Below are 9553 nucleotides of genomic sequence, written 5' to 3' on the forward strand. Positions count from 1 at the left end.
GACAATTCACAATAAAACCGCGAATTTTCCCCACGAAAAAGAGCATTTACTAGACACACTTAACTTTGGCGCTCTCTATCTCTGGTGTTTTTTGAGTCACCACAAAAAAATATGTACGAAAATTGTAGAGAATTGAATCCTCTACAAGTTTTATTTGAACATTTTTTTTTATCAAACTAACAGGGGGCGATATAAGTGTCAATAAAAATGTTTAACCCCTAATTGACAGCACTTTTTTTATTGTAACTTTTTTCCTTGACAGCTATTAAAAATTTTTTCAAACAAAAGTTGTAGCAAATATTTTTCCCTACAAAACTAAAAAAAAAGAAAAAAATTTGACCAATATAGGAGCCGAGATATTCAAACTTTAAGTATTCACCCCTATTTTCAGGATGGCCGCTGACGCACAGGAAAATTTTGTTTGAACTTTGTGAATTTGGGCATCTCCTATGACCCTCTACTCACCCTAAAAAAATTGGCTTGTCAATCCGTTTTGTGGATATTCGGTGTTTTTCGAGCTAATTTTACTGGCCTATAGAAGAATATTTATGACAGTTATGGAAACTTATGGATAGATCCGAGTATATGTTCATATATGATTATCTTTAACCTTATAAATATACTTTTACATGATCAGACATGATAATATATAAGCATATCATATAAGATTATATATGATCAGATCAGATATTGCATCTCAAAGTATCCGATAGATGGTATTCGATGGGATCTGTTTTTCGTATTTAGACAAACAGTGTTATAAGAACGGTATCAAAAGACACGACACTGTCTTGCACTATGGAGCAACACAATTTTTGTATCAGTTGTATTGTGGAGTCCACTCTTATAATAAAGTAGCACGCTTAAAAAATAACATTTGAAAATATATAACAATTTTCTAAAACTTATTTATATATATGTCCTTAATATAATCTTATATGATCATATATGACCATATAAGCTCTTATCAGGCCAAAATTCATATATGAGCATATAAGATCGCTTCTTATATGAGCAGATAAGACATTATAAAAGATTTTTTTCCCGGGTATTATAAATAAATATATTAATTATATTATTTGCAAACATACCTTATAATTTAAACTACTAAAAATAATAAAACAACCTAACTTCCGAAGCGCGGATCTAGCTTGCGGCTGGTCAGGGTTCAAAGTAGGCGCGGAGAAAGACACAAGACTCGGTTAAAACAAAAAGTTAACAAGGTTTATTCTAAAGATTGAGAATACATGAATTAGATCGCGGAGATCGCAGGTGCAAATATCGCAGCGGGAATATGTACAGTGAAATACGCGGATGTCGGACGGTGAGATCGCGGAGATCGAAAGCGCGAATATCGTAGCGGAGATAGATACAATGGAATACGTGAGTGTCGGACAGTGAGATCGCGGAGATCGAAAGCGCGAATATTGCAGCGGAGATGTATACAGCAAAGCGAGATTACGGCCAGTGATTGGCGGTGCGGAACGCAGTGCACGGATTTGCGAACGTGTTGATGTATTAATATGATCTTTTTATCGTGAAACATACACCGAGTAACGTTTTGTGTCAAGCATAGAGGCGCGAGTGGAGCGACTTAACCAAAGGTAAATATCGTGCTCAGTATAGCCAACCTTTAACTTTATAACAACTAATAGTACAGTATATCAACCGCTATAGGAACCATGTCGTAACCGTTTAAGAAATACTAACTTACTAGTAAACGCGGGAAATTTAAATGTTTTACTCTAACACTTCCCCTTAAACTTAAAATTTTCCTTTTTTACAAACAGGATCTTAGAAATAATAAAAATAATAAATCTTAGGGTCCATATAACTAAAGTCCATGGTTAATGTACAATCATGCCTAACTTTTCACGCAACCGTTGAAATTGCACGCGCGGAATCGGTTTTGTCAAGACGTCTGCGACTTGTTCTCTGCTTGAAATGTGCTCTATCTTCAACTCTCCATTCTGGACCCGTTCACGCACAAAGTGAGCACGCACATCTATGTGCTTGAAGCGCTTATGAAAGCTCGGATTTTTCGCTAGTTTGATAGTACTAGCGTTGTCCACCAGAAGCAGAGGCACGTTCCCCAATGGCGAAATTTCGTTGAACAAACAACTCAGCCATACAGCATCCTTCGCAGCTTCACTGGCGGCCACGTACTCCGCCTCTGTAGTAGATAAGGCCACACTCTGCTGTCGTTTGCTCGCCTAAACAATAGCTCCTCCGCTGAACTTGAAAACTATGCCACTGACTGAGCGTCGCGTAGCCTCGTCACTTGCGTAGTCGGCATGCTAAGATTCCAGCTCACCGGCCACTCCGGCAGCATTGTACCTAATGCCCATTGTGGTCGTGCCTTTAAGGTATTTTAGAATACGCTTGACCATGGTTCAATGCTGTTCCTTAGGCTTCTCGAGGAACTGTGATACGTAACTCACAGCAAACGCGATGTCCGGTCTCGTGGCTACTGCCAGATACATAAGACATCCCACTGCTTCTCAATATGGGACATTTGTCTCTTCATCTGTCGTTTCTTCCGTAAGTTGACCCTTCTCGACTAGAGTCGAAACCGAGTTCGCATCTTCTATGTTGAAACGTCGAATAATGTCCTCAGTATATCTCTTCTGGCTGATAACAATTGAATTGTCGTCGAGACGATCAATCTGGACGTTCAAGAAGCATCCGAAGGGCTCAACCGTTATTTTAAATTCCACTTTCAATCTGCTCAGGAACTTCTCGATACTGATTTTCTTCGTCGCAGCAACTAATCTATCGTCGACGTAGGTCACCACAATTAGCTTGTCGTCACCGACAATACGATAGAACAAGCATGGATCCGCTGCACTTTCTTGTAAATCAAAAGAGATCATAACCTCTTTAAATCGCTTAGTCCAACATCTCGGGGACTGTTTTAATCTATATAGGCTCTTTAAGAGTCTACACACACGCTGGCTGCCGTCCTCATAACTTTCAGGCTGTTTATTACGTGAAAAGTATTGCTCGTACGAAAAAAACTTATAGAACATTTTTTGTTCAAAATTGTCCACTCTTTAATTTTCTACTCTTGTATTTTCTTTGTAAAATCGATATTTAACGAGATATTTGTAAGAAAACGGAATTTGAGCCCTATTTGTTTAATTATTTTTCTTAACGGCCACTGTATAATGGTAAACTTTTTTTCCCTTCAATCTTATGCAAAAACGAAGGTCTGCCAAAATTCACCTTGCTGACATTTTTTCCGAGGTCAAATCCTAAAGTGACTGTACTACTACTTATTCTTTAATTTTGTACACTATCGACTAATGGGGAAAGGAAATAAAACATTGTAAAATTTACACATACATATAAAATTTATTTTTTAAAAAGATGACAATTCTCTCCGGCGTCGCGACCACCAGTTAAATATTTTTAATACATTTTGCAATGCGCAATTCTTAACGTGTTTTCCACATCGCACAGTATTGGTAACATCTAGATTATTTAAAGATTCGATATCTTCGTAATCCGCATCCAGAGTCTCGATGTTTAGGTTTTTTCTCGCTTTATTCTCAAGCAGATCTACCAGCCATTCTCGTTTTTGGCATCCCTTGACGTACACGAGAGTCAGCATCTCGTCGTACACCTTGCTGTACGGCACGTTTCCGTCTTCCCATCGTAATCCATGGTGATTGCGAATCAACCAGGAAGCGCACGATTTGTCGGATTTTGTGAGGAGATTCCACGGCATGGGGCATGTAAAGATGTAATGCGCCAGAACGGCTCCGTTTCTCAGCACCGCCGCCTCCTTCACGACGAATTTCATCCCGACGACGAAACCTTGCAGATCGACGAACGTTGGCGCGATCATAATGCAACGAAGGAACGATCCGTACTGTATCACATCGCGATACATCTGTCTCTCTTATATCGAAATTTTTACCGACATTACAACAATTACACATTACAATTTACGTGAGTTTGCGCACTACGTTTGACAATGGACTGTATTCGATTACGCGGTCATGCAAGATGAGACAATAGGCGGTAGTATTTGCAGGCACGTTCTCTTTACAGTCAAATTCTATTCCACGGTGGCGCTCTTGACGGACTCGTTTTGTCAGGAGCAATCGATGATGACGAAAGGTCCAAGCGTCAGGAATGTACTCAAATTGAGAAACGTATCGTAGCGATCGTGTCCGTAATAAGCTTTACGAAAACGCGCATACGTATCATAAAGAAGGGCGTATCGATTTTTGTCAAAATCTAAATTTAAGTCATCGTATGGATAAGATTCAGAGTTTAGATAAAGCTTGATATTGATCAATTTACAATGATTGAAACAGCCAATATTTTGAGCCATGATATTTTTGCGACCGGTCTGCAGCGCAAAGATAACGTATCGCGGTTTCTCTAACTGAGTCGCGGTCTTGATGGCCCACAAATGCTTGCTCGTGCTCTGCAACAGGGGGTACACGTACAGATCCCACGAACGAAAACTGACACTAAGATATTGTTCGTTTTCCAAGGCCCGTAACATGGACAGTTTATTGACCTCGTTTAACGTAATATGAGGCATTCGCCACTGTACTTTGAACAATTCGATTTCCGGCTCAGTCGCCGGATTTCCTACAATGCAATTGTTGTCGTTACGCGCTCGTATCAAAATTAATTCGTGACAAGCGTTAACAATCACGCGTTTGTAATCCTCGCAAAAGTCTAACAATGTGTAGAGCGGAACGCAAAAATTGAAATATCTCTCCGAGCGGCTAGATGAAATGTCCCATCCAGCATTCCGCAACATCTCCGCCGTGTCGTACGTTATCGATACATAGTTCTGGATAGTACTGGTTATTCCAACGTTTCTGCTGCGATCAATCTCTACGCCGTTGAGCTCGTATCGAATTTCATCGAACATGAACGCCACGCAATTAGTTACAAGCGTTGTCACAGACTCGTTATTCCTTTTCTTTACCACCAATCTTCCTTCGACGTAGAGAAAGCTTCGCACGGCAACGTGTATAAATCTTGTTGTTGTACGGGTATTCTTATCTCGTCGTTATGTCCAAACGTCGTATTGGCGTACGGATTGTACGTGTGTGTTTCAATCTTGACGACACTGTCGTCAAAGATCGGTTCACCTCCAATGTTAAGGATATCGGCCATGCTTCCTTAGATATTTCGCACCGCGAATTCCAAAGATCGTAGAAATTCAACGTTCGATGCGGTGAGCTTCTTTCTCGTTTCTTCTTTAGCTCCACCGAATGTTGATCGGATGATATCGTCCACCGCTGCCGTAAAGATATTCTTATCTCTCGCGTGCTCCGAGTTCAGTACGAGCATCTCATATGTCGTCCGTACACTCGCGCGCATTATCGCTGTCGCCGTCGTACGTGCAATCTGATGGTGATCTCTTCTCCTCGAAAATCAATCAAGTAGAAAGAGTGAGAGAATTCTATATCAGGGATCTCAGAGGGGGTGAGGGCGGGGGGAAGGACTCGCGGCCGAGGGGTCTGCCGGGTGGGGGGGGATTCTAGTGCCGCCGTCCTCCGAGGAAGTGCGGGGGGGGAGGTGGTGGGTGGTTTGCGTTCCTAGCATAGGGTTGGGGGGGAGGGCTTCGAGATCGAGGAGGTCCTAGGGAAGGGGGGGATGGGGGGGAGATCAGGCGAGCGCGTCGGGACATGTTCGATAAACAAATGCCGCCTCGCGTCGATGTTCGGCCGATAGTATTTATAAACAGATGTCATTTCACACTCTTCAAATGCAAGCGAGCGCCTATGGCAGGCGGCTATAATTTACGACCTGCAACTAGCGTGACACCGCGGTCCTTTTCACTTTTCTTCGTAGGAAGTGCCGCTTATCGGTGTTTTGCGGTGCCATTCGGCTATGGCGTCGCGCGTTACAAAGGCGAGCGCTGATGACATGCAGCTAGATTTTATAAACACTAGACGGCATAAGCGCAGCAACGCGACTCAATTTCTATGGGTATCGACGAACGTCGATGACAGAATTTGTAAACGAATATCATCTCGCACTGCGGATGGCCGAGCATTGATGGTCGCGCGACGTAGGTACTCGACCAAAAATTTTATGCGACTTAATCGTCGCGGTCTCTCCTCTTTATTTTTCTGTACGCGTTCTCTGTCGCTCGCGTCTCTTCGTTCGCGTCCTCTCTCGCTCGCGCCCCTTCGCTCGCGTTTCTTTTCTTTATAATAAATAATTGGGAAAAGGAAAGATAATTTTAAATACAGTGATATGCATTTTAATATACATTTATTTCTCATGTGATGCATCATGTACAATATTATCTGCAGCATACGCCAGCAGTTCACAATCAATAATTGAATTCTTATCATAAAATTCACGCAAGATTCTAACTGCATCACATTTATCGGTTATACAATTTTGACGTAAAATGGTACAAATTGTTTAAATTTTTCACTTATGCCATTTTGGCATAGTTGAAAATACACATTCTCGATGCAATGTTCTAATTCGAACAAGAAGAATACGGTTGACGGTTTCATGTACAAGCTGGTGTCGCACGATGTCAATTTTACAATATCTGCGTCACGTATTTTAACGAGTTCCAGATCTCGAAGCGCAAGCGATGATGGCCCTGGTGACTGCACGAGTCGCTGAATATCTGCACGTCTTTTGATGAACGTTACCCACGTTGCATGAGGCAGAAGTATCCGATTGCCTCGGTTATCGCCAATATGTATATCCACAGAGGACATAGGTCCCACGTTAATCCCAATATCCAAATATTTATAAGCTGTTGGTGTCAATGCGTATCGTCTGCCTAGTATACGAACTGCGCGACGCTCCAACGAAATGCTGTAGAAAAAAATTATGAGATTACTTTCAAAATAATACAATTCGCAAAAAAAAAGATATAAAAAATATAAAGCTCTATAAATTATACAAAACTTACTTGTTTTCACACGTTGGAGTTTCAACATCGGGAATCGGCACGTAATAATTCATACGTCTACTGCCACTGTTGCCGCCGTTGCTTCCTCCAACGGAATACATTTTTTCTCTCGGTTATGAGAAGCGGACCGTTCGCACAAGCAGCCGATACGAGACTAGTCGTATAAAATTAATCGAGTATACGCGACAGCACCCACTATAACCCTTCCAAAACTATGATGAAGGAGGGGGAAATTAATCTTTCTGTAACGCGCAATCAGCGCTCTGAATTTTAGGAGAGGGGACTAAGGTAGGATGTTTTTTTTATTAAGACGTATTCCCCCCCCTCCCCCCTCTCCCCTCCGCATGACATCAACCGCGAAACATGTTCAGACATGTTCGTCTAAAATTGATACCCCTCCCCTCTCCTCGAAGCTCTCGAGTTAGAATTCGTCACGTATACCTACTTATTCTTTAATTTTGTACACTATCGACTAAAGGGAAAAGAAATAAAACATTGAAAAATTTACACATACGTATAAAATTTATTTTTTAAAAAGATGACAATTCTCTCTGGCGTCGCGACCACCAGTTAAATATTTTTAATACATTTTGCAATTCTTAATGTGTTTTCCACATCGCACAGTATTGGTAACATCTAGATTATTTAAAGATTCGATATCTTCGTAATTCGCATCCAGAGGCTCGATGTTTAGGTTTTTTCTCGCTTTACTCTCAAGCAGATCTACCAGCCATTCTCGTTTCTGGCATCCCTTGACGTACACGAGAGTCGGCATCTCGTCGTCGTCGTCGTCGTTGTCCTTTTTCTCACCGAGCACGGCTGATGTAATTAAATGCTTCACCTTGCTGTACGACACGTTTCCGTCTTCCCATCGTAATCCATGGTGATTGCGAATCAACCAGGAAGCGCACGATTTGTCGGATTTTGTGAGGAGATTCCACGGCATGGAACATGTAAAGATGTAATGCGCCAGAACGGCCCCGTTTCTCAGCACCGCCACCTCCTTCACGATAAATTTCATCCCGACGACGAAACCTTGCAGGTCGACGAACGTTGGTGCAGACATGAAGAAATATCTCTCTTTCTTCGATGCGTGAATCGAGAGGAATGACGCGCGTTTCGCGACACTCTGATTTTTATATCCTGCTCCCCTCTTTTTCCCCCTCTCATAAATTTGTATCGGGAGTTAAAGAGAGAAAAAATTTTCGTTGACGTTGCCGCGAACACTCAGACTATTTTGCGCACTACGTTGGTCAACGGATTGTACTCGATCACGCGATCGTGTATGATGAGACAGTACGCGGAGGTATTCGGCGGTACGTTCTCCATGCAATCGAATTCTAGTCTGACATCCACGGTGGCGTTTTTGACGAATTTGTTTTGTCGAGAGCAATCGATGATCACGAACGGGCCGTTACGTAGAAAAGTTGAAACGGTGAGACTCGGCTCGAGATATTCGTATCCGTAATAGCCCTTGCAGAAACGCGCGTACATATCGTACAGAATCGCCCATCTGTGTTTACTAAAGTCCAAATTCAAATCGTCGTACGGATAGACTTCCGAGTTTAGAGTTTCACGTTGATCAATTTGCAGTCGTCGAATCGGCTCGTGTCCGCGGACATGACGTTCTTCCGACCCGTTTGCAGAGCAAAGATGACGTATCGCGGTTTCTTGAGCTGAGACGCGGTCTTAATGGCCCACGAGTGCTTGGTCGTGTTCTGCAACAGGGGATACTCGTACAGATCCCACGAACGGAAACCCATACTTAGATATCGTCCGTTTTCCAAGGCGCGCAGCATCGACAGCTTGTTGACCTCGCTCAATACCACGTGAGGCATTCGCCACTGTATCTTGAGTAGTTTGACAGTAGGCTCTAACGCGAGACTTCCCAACAGACAATTGTTGTTGGTGCGCGATCGTATCAAGATTAATTCGTGACGAGCGTTGATCACCACGCGTTTGTAATCCTCACAAAATCCCAGTAACAGGTTGAGCGGTACGCAGAAATTGAAGTATCCGTTCGCGTTATTATGTGGTTCCCAGCCCGCGTTTCGCAGGATCACGCTTCTGTCGGACGATACCGTAACGTATAGTAGTTCTTGAGCGTGCTGGTTATTCCTACGTTTCTGCAGTAATCAATCTCCACACCGTCGAGCTCGTATCGAATTTCATCGAACATGAACGCGACGCAATTATTCCCCAATACCACGTTATCGGCTTGGCCGGCTGCTCTGGTCACCGTCAATGTTCCTTCGACGTAGAGAAAACTTTCGCACGGCAACGTATACAGATCCTGCTGTTGTATAGGTATTCGTATCTCGTCGCTATACTTGAACGTTGTGTTGGCGTACGGGTTGTACGTGTGAGTCTCGATCTTGACGATGCGATCGTCAAAGACCGGCTTGCCTCCGATGTTAAGAGTTTCAGTCATCGTTCAGATGTTTCGTACCGCGAATCCCAAAGATTGTAAAAATTTAACGTTCGATGCGTTGAGCTTCTTTCTCGTCTCTGTTTTCGTCTCTGTTTTAACGCTACCGAATGTCGATTTGATGATATCGTCGATCGTCGCAGTCGTAAAGATATTCTTATCTGTCGCGTGCTCCGAGTCGTTCAACACGAGCATGTCACACGTCGCGC

At 42.7% G+C, this 9553-nt stretch overlaps 2 protein-coding genes across 2 annotated transcripts; both read right to left on the bottom strand.

The window, feature by feature from the left end:
• Nucleotides 1-4099: 4099 nt before the first annotated feature.
• LOC139816926 (uncharacterized) lies at nt 4100-4897 on the bottom strand. Its single transcript, XM_071784755.1, has one exon. The coding sequence runs from the start codon at nt 4895-4897 to the stop codon at nt 4100-4102; it is 798 nt and encodes a 265-aa protein (XP_071640856.1).
• Nucleotides 4898-8481: 3584 nt separating this feature from the next.
• LOC139816927 (uncharacterized) lies at nt 8482-9347 on the bottom strand. Its single transcript, XM_071784756.1, has 2 exons — nt 9123-9347; nt 8482-9042 (listed from the first exon to the last, which is right to left on the bottom strand). The coding sequence occupies exons 1-2, from the start codon at nt 9345-9347 to the stop codon at nt 8482-8484; spliced, it is 786 nt and encodes a 261-aa protein (XP_071640857.1).
• Nucleotides 9348-9553: the final 206 nt, after the last annotated feature.

The sequence above is a fragment of the Temnothorax longispinosus genome, chromosome 7 (assembly GCF_030848805.1).
Source record: "Temnothorax longispinosus isolate EJ_2023e chromosome 7, Tlon_JGU_v1, whole genome shotgun sequence".
Classification (NCBI taxonomy): Eukaryota; Metazoa; Arthropoda; class Insecta; order Hymenoptera; family Formicidae; genus Temnothorax; species Temnothorax longispinosus.